Source organism: Caretta caretta, chromosome 3 (genome assembly GCF_965140235.1).
Source record: "Caretta caretta isolate rCarCar2 chromosome 3, rCarCar1.hap1, whole genome shotgun sequence".
Classification (NCBI taxonomy): Eukaryota; Metazoa; Chordata; order Testudines; family Cheloniidae; genus Caretta; species Caretta caretta.
In genome coordinates this window covers 22,543,888-22,567,299 of record NC_134208.1, presented here as the reverse complement: position 1 = coordinate 22,567,299, position 23,412 = coordinate 22,543,888, and the positions used below count along the sequence as shown (strand labels likewise).

At 41.8% G+C, this 23,412-nt stretch overlaps 1 protein-coding gene across 1 annotated transcript in view; it reads right to left on the bottom strand.

Annotated features, from left to right (window-relative positions):
* Nucleotides 1–290: 290 nt before the first annotated feature.
* The window catches only part of SDC1 (syndecan 1), a 35,656-nt gene continuing 12,534 nt past the window's right edge, over nucleotides 291–23,412 (bottom strand). Inside the window, exons 2-5 of the mRNA XM_048845592.2 lie at nucleotides 5,935–6,019; nucleotides 3,829–4,340; nucleotides 3,415–3,538; nucleotides 291–2,610 (exon numbers count right to left, since the gene is read on the bottom strand). Coding sequence (XP_048701549.1) covers nucleotides 2,444–2,610; nucleotides 3,415–3,538; nucleotides 3,829–4,340; nucleotides 5,935–6,019 — 888 coding nt within the window. The 3' untranslated portion in view covers nucleotides 291–2,443. The remainder of the gene's footprint in view (nucleotides 2,611–3,414; nucleotides 3,539–3,828; nucleotides 4,341–5,934; nucleotides 6,020–23,412) is intronic.

The following is a 23,412-nucleotide window of genomic DNA, read 5'->3' as shown; positions in this document are numbered from 1 at the left end:
CAGGAGGCTCTGTTCCCAACTTCTGCTCAGTACTCAAACTGCTTTGCCTCTGAACTGTTTCTGGTTAAGAAAGTGCTTCTCCCTACTATTATGAAGTGAGAACATGCTAAACTTCCAGGGCCTACTCTTCAAATGCTCTTTCAGAGCTGAAGCTGCTTGCATTTGCTTTATGCTCTTGAGCAAGCTTCAAAGAAAGTAAATCCTGGAGTTCTGCATTATGGTTACATGTGACACTCTGAAAATGGGGAAGTAGGAAAGCTCCCGGGTAGGCTGACACAGTAGACCACCAGTTATTTGCCAAAATGCCATTTATTGCATGTGTACAGATAACCAACTGAAGTATATTCCATTAAAATTAAATTTGTACCACTTAAATACAAAAAACTTTCTGTATGTCAATAACTCCAGCTATCCATTTAGATTACCAAAATATACAGAGTTATTCTTGGCCTGTAGAAAGGTTGGCAGTACAACTGAAGTTACCCCTTTTTTAAAAATAGTTTCCTGTGGTTTATGAGAAGAATTCTCATAGAAAAGCCTATTACCAGCATTTCTACATTCCTATACAAAGCAAAGAATTACAGTTATAATTAACACCATCTGGCTGTTGCATTAATTTATAAAAATTCAGTGTAAAAATAAAGGCAATAATGGACATCTCAGTTTTGTCTTTAAGAATGTTAACATACAGCTACATTCTACATCAAGGCAATCTCTTGTTCAGAGATGGAATGAAGCAAGTATTTTCTTGGTTTTGTTGAGAAATTGAGAAGGCACCAATTTACTCAATTAGCAATTCAGGAAGGACCTTCTACAATTCATTTAAGTTATTAAAAAACTGAATTGAATATGCAACACATGCCTCGGTCAGCAAGAGTTCTTGGATCACTTCCTCTGGCTCGGCAATATAAATATTTACATCGTAAACACTCTCCTTCCCCTATACCTTCACTATGAGCAGAAAAAGTTATCAATTTGAAACAGGCTAACAAAAAACCCCTATCTGGCAAAGCAGAGGCAAGGTCTGTGTTGAAACTGAGATTTCCTTCAAACAAAGTTCCTATAAATTTGTTGTGTAAGATACACTGAAGTTAATGATATTGTACAAGCTACAACTGAATGCATCTACTCTTAGTATATTACATTAAAGACTATTTTATTTGAAAAACCCATTCACAAAACTGTACTTTCATCCAAACAAGAGACTTTTGGGAAGTGTTCCTGTTCTTAGGCCCATTCTAATCAGTAAACAACTCATGACTTGGCACCATAGGCTAGCTGGGTGATGCTGTGGCGATGACAATTATCCATTGCTAAAACCCACTCTACACTAAAACTGAAGACATTAATATTCAGACCCAATTATGTCAGAAGTTAAAGAGCTAGGCACTTATATAGTAGATATTAGTGTGAGCCTATCAACACCACAACCATTCTAAGGTGCAAGAAAGGATCAGTTTAGTTAATATGCTTCTCTGCTCCCTGGTCTGGCAGTACAAGAAGCCAGAGATGCTTGGTTTGCTCTGTCTTTTGTACCTGATGGGCCATGTACAGTACACAAGGTATGATGGCACTCATGGCAGACCTAGTTCAAAGTCACCACTACAAACTGACAATGCAGAGAGGTAGATAGCTAGGATATGGCACCAGTTGCCCATCGGAGTACCACACTGGTGTAGAACACAGTAAGGTCTCTCTCATAATGACTTCATCATATTTGAGCCAGTAAGACTAGACTTGGCACTTACGTGCCTTGTTTAGATATGGTTTGTTCCCAAAAGTCATATTTCTTGGTTTAACCTCAAAGGAGCAATCTATTTAAATTCTAGGTTAATTTTAATAGTACATTCATCCAACTGTTACAAAAATCCCAAACCCAGTGATCAAATACTTGTTTGCCTTGCCCCTTCACTCCTTTTTCCAGTTGACATCTTATGGCCACTATTAAGTGCTATGATCATGGCAACTAGAAAGAGTGCCAGAACCATGAGCTACCAGCTGTTGGTCTTTGTCAAATGCAGTAGAGACTTTCTAATACATGATACGCACAGTGGAGGCCATGAGTTTAACAAGGATCTTTAGCATGGATAATTTAAGCCTTGTTCGTGTTAATTCTTGCTGTTCTCCTAAAGGTCAATTATATACATACATTCCAGCTCTCCCTCATCTCCTTCCCTCCCAGGAGTCTTTAGATAAGCCAAAGCAAGTTTAGTGGCTTGCAGTCCCATGTTCCACTTTTTTTTAAAAAAAGTGGAATCTATATTTGTGCAACAAAGCTGGTTAGGTTCCAGGAATCCAGATGTAATTTATAGTTAGTTTCCAGTGGCAAGGGTTATATCTGATGATTGTACGGCTTGAGTTTAATGCACAAAAACCACAAGCAGGTTGTATGCAGGGACAGAAGAGTTCAAGAAAGAGGGGGAAGTGTTCTGAAGACTTGTGTTTATGCATAGAATTCTTCTTGTTTCTGTGGTTTTTGGTATCCTCCATTTGATTGTTTTGGTTCATCCAATGAATAGCTGCCTTCATCTTTTTTCTTCATTCTGTACAGCATAAATCCCACTAGGAATACCGCAAACAGCAGGCCTACTAGTCCTCCAGCAATGACACCTGTGGGGAGGCAAAAGTCACATTAGACACTATGCAGGAGTGAGACATTCTGACTGAAGTTGATTCCAGAGTTAGCTAGTAGGAGCAGAGACCAGTACTATAAAGGCATTTCATAATCAAGTGATTTAATAGGATCCAGAGAGTTTTCAAAAAAGTCAAATGGGTATTAGGTACTTCACTTTTTAAGCTTTCAATGGGAACTGAGCACCTAGCTGTCCTCTGAAAGCCTCCCCTACAGAGGCTCCAATTCCTTCCCAAAAATGAAAGTTTGAAGATCCATGTTCCTTCCCCCATTACTTGAAGCCCACTGTACCTAAGTCATGACTCCTGCCAACAGGCTGTGCTCTAGTACTGCAAGAGATTTTACTCCATCCTTGCTTGGGAGTAGAAGCTTTTCCCTCAGTGTACCACCATGCACTTGAACAGGTACCTCAGAATAACCTGGATCAAAACTCTGCAGCAGCTTCATTTACATTACCAAGGATAGTCTTTACATGCTAGATCAGGTTTGATTTTACACTGTTCCCACATTCAATTTGAAACATGCCCATTTTTATTAGCAATGCATTAATCTAGATATTGACTAGAAGAAGCTTGAGGATCTGGCATCTACATATTGTGCAGCACTGCCTTGATTTAGTGTTTTCAGGTTTCCAAACCTATCTTGAGCTCTGATAACTAGAGATTTTTAAAATAGAAAGCCTAGGTCCTGCAGTATTGGGTGGATCCTATAGCAGATTAGACAGCCACAGATTAGGAGGACTACACTGGACCTTCTATAGCATTCAGTGTATTCTGAAATACCTCCTAGAACTTCTTTCCTGTCCATTAACCCCTGGGAAGTTCCAGCAGCTTCAGCATCTCTTGAAGAGTCAGCCAGTTCAGATTCTGATGGTATTGTTCGTTCTTCACTAAAGATAAAGTCTCCCTGTGGGAAAGATATAGTGCAAGTCAGTCACATTTCAGCTCACTGATGAAGTTACTGAAAGTTTTACACTGACCTTGTTTTCTTATATTAGTAGTTTTTAATATTTCCCTTCAACTGATGGCAAAAGAATTTTCCCTACACCCAGCTGTTAACAGCTTATGATGCATCATAATAGAAACTAGTTCCACTCCACATATGAAGCTAAGTTACTACATTCCAGCACTGTTGTATAGCTTTAGCACTGGATATGGGAAAGATCTACATTTGAGATTGAAACTGTTAATTCTTACCTGATCCCCGGAGCCTTCTTCAGGAGATGGAGTTTCCCTATCATCTATAGGGTATATACCCCTGGTTAGAATTGTTGTAGTTGGAGAGTGAGCATCTTCCTCACTAATAGTGGTGAAGCTGGGATCAAGTGTTTCTTTAGAGACACCAGAGGAACTAGAACTATGGATACTAGGTTCCATTACATGGACTGTGCTTGACGCTTGTGTAGTGGTTACTCTGACAGTAAGACTGTGAGTAGTTGGACTTCTTGTTATGACTGCCTCATTTGTTGTAGGTTTCTCTACAGCCGAGCCCAGTTCGTGAGTTTCATCCTTAAGTGAAAAGACAGCCTCATCTGGCACCACATCACTAGTGGGGGATGATGATACCATTTCCTTTTCAGATGGATTTTCCGTGCCATCAACTGCAGGTTGGTGAACAGTTGCTCCGGTAGACATTGTTGACCTTGATGAAGAATTTGCATGTTCTAAGGGGATATTCCAGGCAGCCACAGAATGGTTGGTCAAGGGACCTACACAAGAATATTAAGCATTACTTGATGTACAGATGATCAAACAACAGACAAGTACAAGCAGTTCAGTATGTTGTGTGGTGTGCTAGCGTTATTAAAAAGGCAACTTACTGTAGTGCCCGGATTAGACCCAAAAGCAATTAGATTGCTTCAGTGCCCTGTCACTCCCAAAATCCATCCAAGATTGGATGCACTGGTTACTCAAGTACTGCCAGGTCAGTCTGCCATTAGTCATTAGAACTTGTTGCAAGGAGGGAAAGCAGCCCATCAAGGCCAAACATTCCTTTTTGTAACACACTGACCTGTAAGTCTGCTAGTGTTAACTACTTTTGATTGACTAGTAACTTAGAATTGCCCTGTGGGGCAGGGAGTCATGCAAGTCTGACAAAACTTAACTCATTTTACCCATCACTAAACTGATCTCAATACTCGTAGCCAGAAGACTCTTCAGCATGGCTTTCCACCTTTCTCCTACTCTCAACCCTACCAGTGAGGATATCCCATCCAAAAAATGGGTAGCTGGGAACAGGAAGAAGGGTATAGTCAGGAATGCCAAGTTTGACAGTGGCCAGACACCAGAAGTTAATAGTGGAGATTAATCTTACTGTAGGAAAGGGATTAGCATTTCACACCAGAAGGTGGTCTCCAGTCATTTTATCCTAATGGACCAGTTTGAGGAAGTTATTTCTTTTGGGGGAGCTGAAGTCTGGACCAGATTAAATAGGTATTAGTGGTGTATAGAAACTTGCACCCAGTTAGGGTCCCTAGCAGTTTTCTATGATCTGTATCATTGTACAGTAAGTTTAACCATTGTTTAATACCCAGATCATAAGTCTTCTGGAACATGAATTGTCTTATTTGGACAAGTCTAGCATAACGGAGAGCCGCATTGGGAATCTAGGAGCTGCCACAATAGAAATAGTGACCCAGCATGGGGGATGCCTACCAGAGTCCAATTTCATTGAAGGCCTCCTTTGACACTATGGGGTATATGGTCATGCCCATGGGAAGTCACTACTAGAGGAAGTTGATAGTCTAGGGAGGTCTGCCAGGAGTCCAGAGCTTCAGCAGCCTAAGTAAAATTTCTCATCCAGCTCCTTCCCTCCCTCATAATTGAGGCAGATAGATGGGATAACTTCTTTAACACCTATGCTTTGTTTCCTTCACTTGCTCCATGAATGCATGAGCCACTACAGTGGTTTCACATGAGTGGCCTGCAAGAGCCAGACATCACCATTAATATTACAAGTCAGACATGGGTAGGACATCTTTGTAGACATCTCTGGGATCCCCTGTTTATTCCCCACAAGGAGCAGATAATTGAGAATTGAAGTGGGCTTCCAGAAAGCATCTGCTTGTGCTTAAGAGGTAAAACAGCCTAAAGTGACTCTCAGGAGCACGGTACTCCTGCAAAGCTGCTCCTGAAGAGAAAGTCATTGAGTTACCTTGCTCTAGGGAAACAGCAGCCAGGACATACCTTTGCCAAGCTGTACACCAAAAGTCATGACCTTGAAGAATTTATGACAACTGAGCGTTTTAAAAAAAGCCACCAAAAAACCAAAAAAACAAAAACAACCCACCCAAATCTACTCACCAGAACCAGAGCCAGAGAAAGTATCATCATCATCATCACCAGATGAGTCCAGGTCTTCAGGAGGAAGGTTTACATTTGTAGTTTGCTTTAAAGAGAAAAAGGACCACATTTGTGAACACAGTAGCACAAGAGTGATTTTTATTTTATTTTATTACTACTCTATAGAAAAAGTGCACCACCAAAAAACAAGTCAGCATTTGTTGCTATTCAGTTCATAAGAATGGCCATACTTTCTGGGCTGATTACATATCAAGTCACACTGAAAACAGTCTCTTTAGTTCTGGGTTTTATTCAATTGCAGGTGCATACATGAAGGAGCCCATCATACTAGAGGCAAGTAAAGTGCCATATGCATCCGGAATGAAGATTCTATTCTTCTTGGACAATCGCAGCCAGATTTATCAGTCCACTACTCTTGATCTAGGTGGATTGCTGTACAATAGTTATCCTGCAACTGCAGCAGAATGCTTGTTTCAAACCCAAGAGAAATGGACTAATTGGAGGAACATCAATGACTTTTTTTTGAGCTGCCTTCCAGAAGAGAGGGAAAACATTTGCTAGGCAAGGCAGACTCGTTTACATGAATGCTGTTAATTGAGAATGTAAATTTATGCTTTCCATGCAAGATCTCATCTACTTATTCTTTGATGAGATTCCCCCTTATATCACCCACCACGCTTTCCAAGATGGACAAGAATTTTGAAAAAAATCAATTTTCTGTAAGTTTGTTTTTTAAATAAACCTGTTGAAAATGAAATCTAAATTTAATACAACATGTTAAGGCTTAAGCTTATTATAAATCGTTGTAAATGTGAAACGTTTTGATGAGCACTTATGTACCAAACATACTTAACGTTTTATTTTATTAAACAAAACAACGTATATGCTGTTTAAATTCTAGTTACCATCCTAATGCAACTTGACAAATCCTGAGCAAAAAGTTGATTTAGTGAATAAGCAATATTCACAATTTTCCAACATATTAAGTGTACACAAATATGAAAACATTAAGCTATAATTTAAGTAAATATATAATTCTAATTGGTCCTCTTAGCTAGCAAGATGTGCCAAATCTTGTGTAAAGGCTCTAGCAGCTGTAAGTCAACATGCTTTAACGCACCTCTTTAGAAAAAGTACTGAAGTACAATGGAAGAGTTGATTAAAATCAATTTTTTTTTATTTTTTTTTTTATTGCGGCTTCCCACTTGGGGATACTATTGAATTTATTGGAGGAGAGTTTTGGCCCAGACAGGTGTTCAGAGGGCACCTTCCTACTGAAGGCTCAGCATGCAGGTAGAGATCTGCATTTGTGCATACAGGCAGTTGCGGCAAAGGTGACTAGTGGACTTTGATCCTTTTTAAAAAAAACTTTAACACCATGAAATTAATATGAAAGCTTCTTAAAGCACAGCCAAGAGTTTACCTGAGCGCAGAACTAAACGAGGAACAGTTTATTACAAGAGCAGGAGAGTTATGAGGGTATTCTAGTTATGACATTCTTACCCCCAAGTATGACCACAGTGTTTCAGTAGGTCTGGTTAGACAATGGCCATCCTGGGAACACAAGACAAATAGTACAAATAGAAAAGCCAGGTTTCAGTACTGACATGCTACTCAAGGAATTGCCAGCCTTTTCAGACACAGCAAAGTCTAACTAGACATTTAATCTGCATGTTGATTCAGAGACTGTCTGTAGACATTGACTAGTTCAGTTTTTGATCAAGAAAAGGGATTACACTGTTCAGACAGTGCACACACCTCATGGTCAAGATTTCTCCATGACCTTTTAATTGCAGTTTGATTCTACCCAAACAGGAAGCCTTTAATCCCACTGACTAATCAGAGTAGCACAATGTAGGTGGAGTTACACTGCTGTGCCTGAAGGCTGAAAGTAAGTTACTAACTTAACAGCGTGGCCATCTGCGTACTGAATGAAGTACAGGATACTGCTTTCTGGTAGCCACAGAAGTACTACTGGATCGTGAACGTTACTATTTGAGTACTTCCCCATCAGTCACTGCGTGCTATTCAGCTACAGCTGCAGCCCACAAAGGCAGGCTGGGCACAAGTGTGTTACAGTCCCCTTCCCCACCACAAGAGTTCTAGCCAAGGTGTTACTGTCAGAACTCACATGGCACCACTGTGCTCCAAACACCTAATACAGTCTTTGATGAACCATATGACTGAAGCTTATGAACATAACACTGATCCATTTGTGTGTGTGATATACTGCTGAAATGATCTTTTGCTATTCATCTTGAATGCATACATGTTTTTGGTAGTGGGATTGCCACAGCTAACATGCCATCAATACAGTATGCAACTACATCATTGTAAAAACTATCTTCTTTGAGAGAGGTCATGATTCACTATTCCTACCTGCATGCCTCCAGCTTTCACCCTGACCACACCACACGATCCATCGTCTACAGCCAAGCTCTGCGATACAACCGCATTTGCTCCAACCCCTCAGACAGAGACAAACACCTACAAGATCTCTGTCAAGCTTTCTTACAACTACAATACCCACCTGCAGAAGTAAAGAAACAGATTGATGGAGCCAGAAGAGTTCCCAGAAGTTACCTACTACAGGACAGGCCTAACAAAGAAAATAACAGAACGCCACTAGCGGTCACCTTCAGCCCCCAACTAAAACCCCTCCAACGCATTATTAAGGATCTACAACCTATCCTAAAGGATGACCCAACACTCTCACAAGTCTTGGGAGACAGGCCAGTCCTTGCCTACAGACAGCCCCACAACCTGAAGCAAATACTCACCAACAACCACATACCACACAACAGAACCACTAACGCAGGAACTTATCCTTGCAACAAAGCCCGTTGCCAATTGTGCCCACATATCTATTCAGGGGACACCATCACAGGGCCTAATAACATCAGCCACACTATCAGAGGCTCGTTCACCTGCACATCCACCAATGTGATATATGCCATCATGTGCCAGCAATGCCCCTCTGCCATGTACATTGGTCAAACTGGACAGTCTCTACGTAAAAGAATAAATGGACACAAATCAGATGTCAAGAATTATAACATTCATAAACCAGTCGGAGAACACTTCAATCTCTCTGGTCACGCAATCACAGACATGAAGGTCGCTATCTTAAAACAAAAAAACTTCAAATCCAGACTCCAGCGAGAAACTGCTGAATTGGAATTCATTTGCAAATTGGATACTATTAATTTAGGCTTAAATAGAGACTGGGAGTGGCTAAGTCATTATGCAAGGTAGCCTGTTTCCTCTTGTTTTTTCCTACCCCCCCCCCCCCAGATGTTCTGGTTTAACTTGGATTTAAACTTGGAGAGTGGTCAGTTTAGATGAGCTATTACCAGCAGGAGAGTGAGTTTGTGTGTGTATGGGGGTGAGGGGGATGTGAGAAAACCTGGATTTATGCAGGAAATAGCCCGACTTGATTATGTAAAGAGTTGTCACTTTGGATGGGCTAGCACCAGCAGGAGAGTGAATGTGTGTGGGGGGGTGGAGGGTGAGAAAACCTGGATTTGTGCTGGAAATGGCCCACCTGTTGATCACTTTAGATAAGCTATTACCAGCAGGACAGTGGGGTGGGAGGAGGTATTGTTTCATATTCTCTGTGTATATATAAAGTCTGCTGCAGTTTCCACGGTATGCATCTGATGAAGTGAGCTGTAGCTCACGAAAGCTCATGCTCAAATAAATTGGTTAGTCTCTAAGGTGCCACAAGTACTCCTTTTCTTGTCACTGAAGAGACTATCAGTAGCAAATAGCTTGTAACTATCTTTCCAGGTGGTTATATTCTTGTTTTGAACACACATGGCACCAGCTTGCATTAGTTTGTGAGCAAAGCATGCCAATCTTACACAAGCCCAAACACCCTAGTGCCTTTATGGGTTAGAGTATTGCTTTCCCAATAGAGTACCTTAAAATAGAGTCTCTTGTTGTCTGGATAAATAGATGGAGTATTTAGTACTGTTCTGTTTCACACCATTATGCTAAAGACACTTGCAAGTTGCAGCTACAGAGTCCTTCATACCTGCCAGAATACAGACTTCTGACTATTAAAATGAATTGTGAGAAGTAGTGGCTGGAGTTCCGTAGACCGTTGGTGATCTCACCCCACCCACACTTCAGTGAAAGTGAGGATTTTACAGGAGGCTTGTGGGGGTGGGGTAGCTCAGTTAATGATTTTTACTGGTTGTAGCAGCCTATGGTGGAGTCAAGATTTTGTAGAAGTCCTTTAGTTAGATGAAAGATTATTTGTATCCCATTCTTATAACTCCCTAGTGGAGATCAGTATTATATAGTAGTCTGTTAAAGTTAAACTCTTCAGAGTCAACCGTACTGGAACACTAAAGATCCATCACTGACTATTGGCAGGGAAGGATTACATTTTTAATCGTTAAGTTCCAATATGTGTCAATTCTGCCATCCAAGCACCAAGGAAAAATGTTTTGAGAGTCAAAATTTGCAGACTGGCAAAAAAGAAAAGCGCTGTCTGAGTGAGACCTTAGTGAGACCATGATCTTTTGACATGAAGTTGAAATGTATTTTACAGTTAAACATTGAATCTCAACATCTGTCATTCAATTTGATACTCCCCCCATAATTTCCTACAACTGTGAAAGTTTACATTAATAAGGTATTAATGCTTATTTTTAATATCTGCCAACTACAAAAAGATAAATATTATGCCAAGCCTAATTACCTGGAGTAATGCTGCTATGTTGACATGTTTGTTTCTCCCAACTTATAATTCTGCTGCATACTGGGGCTGCCCACCTTGCAGTCCCATTTTAGGCACATGTATCCTAAAAACCTAGCTAGTCTATTACTGACATGATCATCAATTCCCAGCTTATCAGACAGGCTGGAGAAAATGTTTGCTATTGGCCATTTCCAGTTTTCACACTGAACATCAATCAAAGGAGTTATTGGGAATAGATTGAACAGTTAACTCACAAAAACAGTTGAACAAATCCACTCTTACTTTCATGCAATTCATCTGCAAATGCTGGGGGCAGTAACTCTGTTGGAAGGACTGGCTTTGTACGACAGCCATTTGAAAAGCTTTTTAGCTTGACGTGGATACTAGTGGAAGATTATCTTCATCACACTCACTAAGATGTGTGAGTTTGTTAGAATTAATATCCTGAGTGGGACTAACTCTATCCTCTGCTGCTCAAAGCCACAGGCCTGCAGGATGCTCAGATGGATAGAGAGATTTCAGATTATTTTTCTGCCATCTAACACTGTCAGCCACCTTCAGGCTTGTTTGAACGTACACAAAGTTATGCATGGAGATGTTAACGAAAGGCGTCCTGTGGGAATAGGTTTGCAAAGGGGTTAAGGGAGGCCTGTGTAAGGTCTAGTGCAGTCATTACTTATAATAGTGAAGGTATTTGTGTCCAAATCAGACAGTCTTGGCCACTGTGTGGTCTTGCTGCACCAGTTTATGGTTGCTTTAGCCAGACTGCTCCAAGGTAGCACAGGCTCGATGGTACGTGAGCTCCAATACTGAGTTTGAATGCCATAAGTCTGACTGACATTAGCAAGGGAACGTAGTCATTTCCAAATGAGCAAACTCAGCTAACACTCAAACCTAGGCCAGCCAAAAGGTTAATGGGAGCTGCATTAGCAATCCAGTTGATTTTCCTAAGAACCAAGGAAAAGAGCATTTCAGAGGCAACCCATGTGCAACTTGCACTTTGAACAAGGACCCTCTAGACAGTGTCTTCTCTAACTACTATAAAGTGAGCAAGAGAGACCAGATGGATTTGGAGGAGGACCATCCAAATAATGCAAGGGACACGTTAAAATTCCTGGGCTACATAAAAACATCCACCACTACTAGCACCAATGGTGTACAAGTTTCCTACATATAGGCAAGGCCAAGGCTTCCAGGGGTGGTTGTGGGAGGGAGAATGGGGCAGGAGTCATACAGCTCTCCCTGTGTCCCTTAATTACTTTGGCTGCTGGGGAAAGTAGAGCTGCTCTTTAGCTCACCATGAAAATTAGAGGTTACAAACACTTGCACTGGAGAACAGATAAGTGTCTAGAGATAGCACATACATTCACTATGTTTCACAGCAGGTATGTGGCACAAATTGGGTAGTGAAGGTAACTATTAGAACAAGCTACTGAGGGAAGTGGTGATTCTCCATTGCTTGACAAACTTCAAATCAAGACTGGATGCCTTTCTTCAAGAGATGCTTTAACAATGAGATTCTATGGCTTGCGTTATGCAGGTCTGACTAGATGATCTTATGTCCCTGCTGGCCTTAAGTAAATAAAATCTATGAGCCTGCTCAGTTTCCAAAACTTAATGAGTACAAGACCATTTTAGAATTATTGAGAGCTCTTTGGAAAAATCAAAGTCTTTAAGTGCTGGTCTATGCTGGGGGGGAACGGGGTGCTGCATGGCGAGCTAAGTCTGTGTAAGTTACTCAACTTCAGCTACAAAAAACATAGCTGAAGTTGACGTACTGATGTCTTCACTGCAGTAGACCAACTGCTGACTCTCCCCTATTGGCTCCACCTACACTTCACTCCAGTAGAGTACCAGAGTCAACGGGAGAGTGCTCGGCAGTTGATTTATCGCATCTTCACTAGATACAATAAATTGACCCCTTCTGGATCGATCACTCCAGAGGTAAGTGTAGACATGCCCTAAGTCTTGGCTCCAGAGCTTGATTTAGCACTAGCTGGTTTTGAGTAAAGCTCTTGAAGACAATCCCAGCATCTTCACTGTCAAGATGTGAATGTAAAAAGAGTCTGTATATGGGGCTAGGAATCTATAGGGCAGGGAAACAGGTTTATTGACTTGGGCCTCTGAAAGGGAGTCTGCCCCCTATGGAATCCCTAGTCTTTCTGCTTTAGGTCATATCAACTTTACCTGTTATCAGTAGTGCTCCAGAGCTGACAAGGTCCCTTTCAAAGGTTGCTGTCCTGTACAAAATACAAGGAAAAACCAAACCAAAAACCCCACAAACAAACTGAAGTGGTTTGTGTGTTTGCTTTGGGAACAGGAAGTCAAAGAAATTCCAGCATAACGGTTGGATCCTCTCCCCCTTACTGGCAGATAAACATTTAACTCCTCACTCCCCATCTCCACTTTTGATGGTTCCTACTGGAAGGCTACTGTTCCCTTTTCCTTGAGGGGAGGTTCTTATTTACACTGAAGAAAGATCTCATGTTTCATGCTTGTGGCTGTGAGCAGTGTGTGTTTTTTTTAAAATGTAGCCATTGGTATACTTAACTATTCCAACTCTGTCAGTGAGAAGACAGCATGGGTTTGTGGTCTTTGTCTTGCTAAGACAGCAAAGAGGATCTAGGACCTATTCCAATATAGGGCAGGCCAGCCCACCAGTGAACTCAGGATTTAATCCTAAAAGGTGTCAGGCTGTCTCCATTTACACTAGTGAAACCCCAGTAATTTGCAGTTGCATGGTGAGAGGAGAGTAGGATTTGGCTTGTCTTACAAAGAAGAGGCTGTGCAACAGAAAAGTGTCATGTTTTCTACATCATCCAGTTTGGTATGAATTGATGAGCTATGGCTTCCAAGACTGACATTATGAGCCATCCAGTTCTACTCTGTTTATAATAGAAATACTCCTTCTAGCTGGTTGTCCGCATTTTCAGAATTGCATTTCAGCTGTTACATGTGACACTGAGGTCTGATCAGCATTATCTTTCCCTACTGGAAATTATCAGTGAGCCAAGAACTAGCAAGTTAAACATTAAGCTGCTGAGCTGTTAGGTCCAAGGTAGATTAACTTGTGGCACACTGTGTAGCATGCACCAATATCAGAGGTTGTTAGACCAGCAGACAAGTCACTACATACATCTCAGGGGCCACATGGCTTTACACAAAAAAGTGAGCAGAGGGATTCCAAGGGGAGTATTTTCTTTTAAACAAAAACTAAATTCCTCAATTCAGCATGTGCAAAATAAACATAATCCAGACACTGCCTTCAGATCCTCCATGGCTTTCTGGCCAACCAGAGCTACTTAGTCACATACAGGCCAGTGGCTGCTATTCCCACCCCCAGCTCATTCCTATTGGATTTTAGAGGTCAAATGTGGATGTAGCTTTGTGTTAGAAAGATACCTTCTGAATTAAGCGAGCAAAACTTAAGGGTCATTCAAATGCTGCCCTTCTTAGTGGTATGCCTTCACTACAGGAGTAACTGGGGTGACTGGCATTCAGATTAGTTGACTGTGCAGCTATAATGCAAAATCCTACCCTAGTTACAGTGTCTTCATGGTGCCATGCTCCCATGTGTGCCACCTGGACTGCTAAGTGCATCCCAGAGTTCTTGAGCTGCAGTATGCCGAGCTGCTCTGTGAGTTGTAGGAGAACTTCTGTCCTGAGCAGGTGGGGCAGGCAAGATTATGAGCAAGACATTTTCTCGTCATTGAGTAATTTAACTTGTGTCCTCACTACAATGAGTGTGTCACCAGTCTCAGGGAAAGCAGCACACAGGCTTTAACCTATATACCCCCAGTTGGGCCAGCTAGCCTGGGTTAAAGCAACAAACTTGAATGAGAAAGTAGATGGGGAGGATTGAGGCAACACCCAAGAGCCTGAGCTAGCTCTGCCCTGGAAGCTGACTAGGCACCAAATTGTTCCTAGTTGCAGGAGAAGGGTGTGGACTGCTCTTTGTTATGGTTGGGACATGCAGGCTGCCTTTTACTGCCAGATTCAAGTAGCAGAGCCTGCATGTTTAAGAATGAACTAGAATGAGAAACTTTCACTGCAATATGGAAACTTAAGTTGCTCAGGAGGAAGAGAAATCAGAATGTCTTTCTAGAAAGACATCCCTAGAGTACCAGCAGCATCTTTCATACAGTGTGTTTTTTCTTTTGATTGTGCCTCTTATAATCCCCTGGCTCATTTTGCTATTAGTAGCTTGTTCAGATAGGATGAGAAAGCCACACCAGTATAACTGCAAGTGTTTACTTAAGCTAAAGGAGTTCAGAATGTCCACATGGCTTTTAGAACCAGTTTGACTTGATGTAAGAATGGCTCATTTCAATTTAGTTCAAGTTAATTAGGAAGAGGTTTAGCTAAACCAGAATAAACCACGTGCACCAGAGAGCAGTGTTCACACTGCATGTTGCACCAGTTAAACTGTTACCTTAACCCCTTGCCCCCAGCCCCAAGCCCACTCCTGCACTTCAAACCCATTGCCCCCAGCCTGTACTCCAAGCCAGAGCCCTCACCCCCTCCCACACCCCAACCCCCTGCCCCAGCTTCGTGAGAGTGAGGGAGGGAGGGAGGGTGGGGGACAGCAAGTGACAGAAGGAGGGAGGATGGAATGAGTGGGGGCAGGGCCTCAGAAAAGGGGGCAGGGCAAGGAAGTTTGGTTTTGTGTAATTAGGAAGTTGGCAACCCTAGTGTGTGCTCTGGGACTGCAAGACACTCCCATCCCTCAGACAGGGGATGTACATTAAGTTGCAGGTGCAGTTCTCCCTCCCATACAGGGTTTTCATCAGTCTCTGAACAAGAGCAAGCTCGACCTTCGCTGCAATGGCTGCAGCGTCTGTTGAAGTCAGTGGGAGTTACACCCCTTTACACTAGACCCAAGTTTCATCCAGTGCCCCTTCTACAGAAGAGGTGAAATAAGTCAGGGCAAGTTATACAAGCCGCACCCCGATGCATCAAGTCTCCACAGTTAGGCTACTGCCACCTGTAGAAGCCACCCTCCCCCCTAGAAAATGGCATGAAGTCCTCAAGCAAGTGTACTACACCAACCTATCACCCGGGGCAGGCGGTGGGGAGGGGAAGTGGAGGGGGGGAGAATAAGTGGCCCATGCAGATTACTAGCGCTAGAGCAGAATATATTTTCTTTTCGTTTAGCTTGGACATTAGCAAGAGATTGCATGGAGGAAGGTGACCAAAATGACTTGTAAGGATTTATTTAATCTGAAATGGGCACAAGCTGTAATTTTTGCATCAGAAATAGTTAAAGGTACTCTTAATTTATATATGGCATGTCTTACATGTTTGTACAATGCCTAGCACAACAGGGGCCCTGATCCATGACTACAGCCCTTAAGAACTTTTACAGGCATTCGATAGACAACTGCTCAATACTTCAGCCTTTCAAATGCTGTTGTACCTCTGTTTTTCTGCTGCCATCAGCCCATGCTTCCTGCATACTATGTCCAGCACTAGAGGACCACCAATATTTGCTAGTCATTGCAGAAACAGGAAAGTCTGTCCTAGCAAACAGTGTCTGCTCACAGCTAGGTCAACTGCAGTGCAATTAATGCATCACTGCTATTGATGAGTCATGCTGTTGAGTCACCCACATTCAGAGAAGTGGATCACTTAATACCATGGAAGACTTCATCTAGCCTAATCTCTTACCCTACTTTAGAAGGGCTCTGAGCTTCATGATCAGATCTCTCAGGGGTCTATGGTAAAGTAGCTAGAGTTTCTCCACTTCTGCAGATTCAGGTTGGGGTCCTCTTGGTAGCAAACCCCGATCACTTCATGTAGCCTGTCAGATGTGACCTGAAGTCTCAGGCTGGTTCCTTGCTGGAAACATGCACACATCCCAGAAGCCACAGCCACACATGTCCCCTTCACTTTAGGAGTTGCTAGGTGACATTTTCTGGCCTGTGCTAGGCAGCTGGCCAGTTTTGATGAACTTAGTGGTTCCTTCTGGTCCTAGAAGTATTGACCCAGCATCTCTCTGCTGCCAGCTGCAGAAGAGAGACCAAAGTTAGCAAGAAGTCTCCTCTGATCTATCAAGGGACATATTCCCCAGATCAAAAGGAATGCATGCCAATAACCTTGGAGGGGGGGGGGGGAAATGGGCTACCTGGGTGATCTAGGTCCTCTAGCATTTATCAAGCCTCTGGGCAAACTCTTCACCTGCCTTTTACTCACTGCCAGTCATCTAACAGGTCATTTGACTATAAATACCTAAAAATAACCTTAAAATGGTTTTTATACAATGGGTATATCAGAGTATTCGGTGACAGACAGGACATTTAATCAGTTCAGAGCCCCAGGGATACTGTCAAAATTCTCAGCCGGTGAGGCTTACCACAGAGGTCTTCAACCAAGTCAGCCACCGCTTTGGTAGTTACCTTTCTTGTAAAGGACTTAAATATCCTGAATCCATTTAAGTTTCCATAGTTAGACTGCATATATAATCAGTCAGTAATTTACATAGTAAAAAATCTGCATTCTAGAATTTCACACCCCAAAGACAACTTCAGCCACTAATGTTATAGATGTGCCATCTAAGCCTACAAGTGCAGCGTTATTACTTATTGTATGTTGAGCGTTTTGTCCAGTTAAGTGTCAAGTTTAGTTTAGGTTTCAGAGTAACAGCCGTGTTAGTCTGTATTCGCAAAAAGAAAAGGAGTACTTGTGGCACCTTAGAGACTCAAATAAATTGGTTAGTCTCTAAGGTGCCACAAGTTTAGTTTAAGTTACTCAAGCAGTGAGGCAAACAAGGCTAAGATTGTGATTTTTTTTTTAAACTAAAAGTGAGAGAGAGACAGAGAGGTCATGGGCAATAAAGTAAAATAATCCATGACTTTTACTAAAAATATGCATGACAAAATGGGTAACCCCTAGGGCTGCCCATACCATCGGGGGTGCCCAGGGCACTCCCAGAGCATTCCCTCCGCTGCCTGTGGCAGCTGGGAGCTTGGGGCCCTGCAGTTTCCAGCCACCACAGGCAATGGGGGGGACCCTGCAGCAGCTCTCGGGCGCTGTGGGCTCAAGTCACAGAAGTATCTGGAAATTATGGATTCCATAACAATCGTAGCCCTACCCATGAGCTACAACAGTACATCTTACGAGTTTTCTGATCTTAAGTCTTCCCTTCAGTATCATCATGAGCTCTAGGGCAGTGGCTCTCAAATTTTCCAAACAACTGTCCCCCATTCAGGAGTCTGATTGGTCTTGTTCACCCCAAGTTTCATCTCCCTTAAAAAGAGCACTGCTACAAAAAAACCCCTAAAGACTAGACAAAAGTGTCACAGCACTTAAGTCACTGAAAATTTGCTCACTCTTTCTCTGTATGAAATTTTAGTTTGTATGGACTTCGTTAGTGGATTTTATATAGTCTGTTGTAAAACTAGGCAAATATCTAGAATGGATGTACCCCCAGAAGTCCTCTGTGTACCCCCTGAGGTATGTATACCTCTGGTTAACCACCACTGCTCTAGGGTGGCCCAACCAAGTCCAGTATAAAGGGTCCTTCAGGCCCCTTAGCCAAGGCCCACATGCAATATTAGAGTGCCTTAGAACACTTCCCAGTGCTTTTGCAAGCCGGTTTGTTGATGTGTTTCTAGAATAAGTGAAATGCTGTATTCAAGTGCTTGGTAAGCCACCTTTTGGTACTTCCTCGTCTCTGAATAGACGACCCAGCTGTCAGTGGCCTCTAACTGACGAAGAGTTCCAGTTTGCACAGTCACTGTCTTGACAGTGCCTGCCTAACCTCCTCCACAGCCCCATTCCAAATACAGTGAGCTGTGGCTCACAAAAGCTTATGCTCAAATTTGTTAGAAAAGGAGTACTTGTGGCATCTTAGACTTTTTGCTTCATAGGACAGCTATTCAGGCATCTCAGATTATCACCCAGGCCTCTAATGCAGGCAAGGTGTTGCCCCCACAACATCACATTTACATGCAGGGTTGTGGGACAACTGTTTGCACTCAACCACCTGATTTGTGGATGCAGTTAGTTGCCAGGCTGCAAAAGCAAAGGCTGGCTTTGACAGTGGAGTCAGACATCCAGATTTCCACCATGATTTGCTTCAAGAAAGTGGAGAAAGTCTGGCATTTGAGAAACCTGTTTGTTTGCAGTCAGCTACAAAAAAGGCTTTCCTCATTACAGGAATTAGTCCTACTGCTCTTACACAGCAGGATTTGGGACCACTATGCGTCCTATACAGAGTTTTAAGAAGTCTCTTTTCAGAATCTTACTGACCTCACCAGTTGCCTGGTAGGTACAAGCTAGAGTCTGCAAAAAACATACACAAGCAGTGCTTACAGTTTCATCTCTGGTTTCAGAGGAACAGCCGTGTTAGTCTGTATTCGCAAAAAGAAAAGGAGTACTTGTGGCACCTTAGAGACTAACCAATTTATTTGAGCATGAGCTTTCGTGAGCTACAGCTCACTTCATCAGATGTTTACCGTGGAAACTGCAGCAGACTTTATATACACACACAGAGAATATGAAACAATACCTCCTCCCACCCCACTGTCCTGCTGGTAATAGCTTATCTAAAATGATCAACAGGTGGGCCATTTGTGCTGGAAATGGCCCACCTGTTGATCATTTTGGATAAGCTATTACCAGCAGGACAGTGGGGTGGGAGGAGGTATTGTTTCATATTCTCTGTGTGTGTATATAAAGTCTGCTGCAGTTTCCACGGTAAACATCTGATGAAGTGAGCTGTAGCTCACGAAAGCTCATGCTCAAATAAATTGGTTAGTCTCTAAGGTGCCACAAGTACTCCTTTTCTAGTTTCATCTCTGTATCCCATACCCCAAGTATGAACCTCCTGACAAGGATGTGTTCATCTTCATGAAAATTCCCAATACAGCCATGTTTTATGCATTTCTGTTATGTAATTAAAATGGTAGCTTAACTAAGGCAAGCAGTGCAGCTGAAAGATGAGTAGATGTGTTCAACTATTGTAGCACAAGATAGGAAACCTTTCCCCATGCCACTAGACATGGCCAATGGGATACCTACACACAATTGTACCATTGTATCCACCCTGCCATGTGACCACAATTATAAGGTGCTTCTACAGTGTAGAATATTCCCCTTCCACTATGGGAATAAGCTATAACACGAACTTTGGTATAATGGCATCTATATCAGGATGTATATTGTACCAGTTCCAGGTTTCAATGGTAGCAGTATTAGTTGTATCAGAACAAAAAAAGTCCTTGTGGCACCTTTGAGACTAACAAATTTATTTGGGCATAAGCTTTTGTGGGCTAGACCCCACTTCAGATGTATGAAGACACAGGAGCAGATAAATACATGAAAGGATGTGGGTTGCTGTACCAAGTGTTAGGTCAGTCTAATGAGATAAATCAACTAACAGCAGGATACCAAGGCAGGAGAAATAACTTTTCAAGTGGTAAGAGTGGCCCATTACAGACAGTTGACAAGAAGGTGTGAGTAACAGTAGGGAGAAATTAGTATTGGGGAAAGTTTAGGTTTTGTAATGATCCAACCACTCCCAGTGTACCAATATATGACTTTGTCATGCCTGTAAGCATGAGTCATACTGGGACAAAGGGTGTACATAGCCAGGGCTCTGTACCATTTTTCCAGATCTTGGTAAGTAATATTCCTTTCCCATCTCAGTTTTCACCCACAGCTAAGCACAATCAGTACCAGGCTGGCTTACTACTATAGAATCTCTCATGCAGGTCTCTCCTTGCTTTAAAGCTAAGCCAATGCAACTCTATGGCAGAAGAATATTTAAGCCGGTCAGACTAGCTGATAGAGTGCTGTTTCACTGAAAAGTACTGTTTCAAAGCTAATAACGTTTCCACAAAAAAAAAAAAAAAAACACAAAACCACTTATAAGAATGGCCATACTGGGTCAGACCAATGGTCCATCTATCCCAGTATCCAGTCTTTCAACAATGGCTAGTGCCAGATGCTTCAGAGGGAATGAACAGAACAAGGCAATCTGTCATCCAGTCCCAGCTTCTGGCAGTTAGAGGTTTAGGGACACCAAGCATGACATTGCATCCTTGACCATTTTAGCTAATAGCCCTTGATGGACCTATCCTCCATGAACTTAAATATTGTTTTTCGAATCCAGTTATACTTTTGGCCTTCAAAACAGCCCCTGGGAAGGAGTTCCACAGATTCACTGTGTATTGTGTGAAGCAACACTTCCTGGTATTTTGTTTTTATCAGATTACCCTGGTTCTTGTATTATGTGAAGGAAAAAATATTTCCCTATACCATTCAAAATTTTATAAACCTCTCTTTTCTAAGATGAGATAACCTAGTCTTTTTTTTTACTCTTCATATGAAAGCTGTTCCATACCCCTAATTTTTGAAGTCCAATATCTATCATGTTTGAGATGGGGGACCAGAATTGAATACATTAGATCCATGATATGCCCACACCTTGAATATATAGTGACATTTACTGTTTTATTATCTATCCCTTTCCTAATGGTTCTGAACAGTTAGTTGCTTTGACTGCCATGGCAAAATGAGCAGATGTTCTCAAGAAAGCCGTCTTGGAGTCATAATGGATAATTCTGAGCAGTAAGGGCTAATTTTGAGCCCACCATTTTGTATGTAGAGCTAGGATGATGTTTTCCAAAGTACATTACTACACACTTAACATTGAATTTCATTTATTTTCTTGCCAACTCACCCGCTTGTGTGAGATATTTAACTTTGTAGTCAGCTTTGGACTTTATCTTGAGTAAAGTTTCAAAATTTGCAGGCAATATGATCTGTTTACCCCTTTTCCCAGATCATTTATGAACATATTGAACAGCATTGGTTCTAATACAGATTCTTGGGGATCCCATTATTTACCTCTCTTCACTGTGAAAAGACTTACCTTTTGTTTCCTGTCTTAAGGAGTTTCTGATCCATGAGGATCTTCCCTCTTATCCCATAACTGGTTTGCTTAACAGCCTTTGGTGAAGGATGTGTCAAAGATATTTTAAAAGTCCAAGTACACTATGGCCACATGTTTGGGATCCCCTTCAAAGGCATGGTTTCTCTTTACAAAAGCCATGTTGACAGAACAGGTTTATCTGTCTGATAATTCTGTTCTTTACTATAGTTTCAACCAATTTGCCTGGTACTGAAGTTAAGGTTACTGACCTATCATTTCCAGGATAGGCTCTAGAGGCTTTTTTTTTTTTAAAAAAGGCATTACATTAACTATCCTCCAGTCATCTGGTACAGAGGTTGATTTAAGTGAGAGGTCACATCAGTTAATAGTTCTGCAATTTCATATTTAAGTTCCTTCAGAACTCTTGGATGAATACCAAGAAATTGCTAAACTACACAGATGGTAAACAGTTTACCATCTGTGTAGTTTACCAATTTGTTCCAAAACCTCCCTTTGACACCTTCATCTGGAAGAGTTCCTCAGATCAGTCACCTAAAAAACTGGCTCAGGTGTGGGGATTTCCCTCACATCCTTCACAGGAAGGACTCAAAGAATTCATTTAGCTTGTCCTTCCCCCTGCCACCTTGTCTTCCTCAAGTTCTTGTTTAGCTTCTCAATTGTCTAGTGGCCCCAGTTTGGCAAGCTTATTGCTTCCAATATATTTAAACTTTTTTGCTGTTAGTATGGGTTATTTGCTTGTTGCTCTTCAAGTTTTTTGGCCTGCCTAATTATACATTTGCACTTTACTTGCCCAAGTTTATGTTCCTTTCTATTTTCCTCAGTAGGATTTGACTTCCAATTTTTAAAGGAAGTCTAACTGCCTCTTACTGTTTAGCCATGGTGCCTTTTTGGTCATCTCACTTTATGTTGGACACGCATTTAATCTGAGCTGCTGAGTTTGTTTTTTTTTTTAAAAGTTTCCATGAAGCTTGCAGATATTTCACTTGTAACTGTTCCTCTTAATTTCCCTTTAACTAGCCCCCTCTTTGTGTAATTCCCCTTTTTGAAGTTAAATGCTACTGTGGTGGGTTTCTTTGGTATTCCCCTCCCCCAAAGGGTATTACATGATGGTTGCTCTTACCAAGCAGTCCAGCTACATTCATCTCTTGGACCAGATCCTGTCTCCCACTTAGGCTTAAGTCAGGAGTTGCCTCACCCCTTGTAGGTTCCAGAACTAGCTGCTCCAAGTATCAGTCATTTATAGTGTCCAGAAATTTTGTCTCTGCATCCCATTTTGAGGTGACATGTTCCTAGTCAATATGGGGAATTGTTGAAATCCCCCATTATCAAGTTCTGTTGTTGTAGCCTTTGATCTCCCTGAGCATTTCACAAATCACTCACCATCCTAGTCAGCTGCTTGGTAGTATATTCTTCTTCTACACTCACTGTTCAAACATGAAATTTCTAACCCTAGAGATTCTATGGTATGATTTGATTCATTTAAGATTTTTACTATATTTGATTATGACTTTCACATATAAGGCCACTTCCCTACCAGTCCAGCCTTCTATCATTCCTATATATTGTGTGACATGGTATTGTCATGTCCCAATGATTATCATTCCACCAAATTTCTGTGATGCCTGTTGTATCAATATCCTCATTTAATACTAGGTATTCAAGTTCACCCATCTTTGTATTTAGACTTGCATTTGTACACAAGCACTTCTAAAATTTGTCAACATTTAGTTGTCTGTCTCCATGTGATTGTAGTTGAATAGGACTCATTTGAAGATTAATGTCTCCCCTCCTCATTAGCATATACAGTATCTCCTATAATAAATCCTCCCCTAAGGTAGGAGTTTGGACAAACTGTATGCTCCTACACACCTGT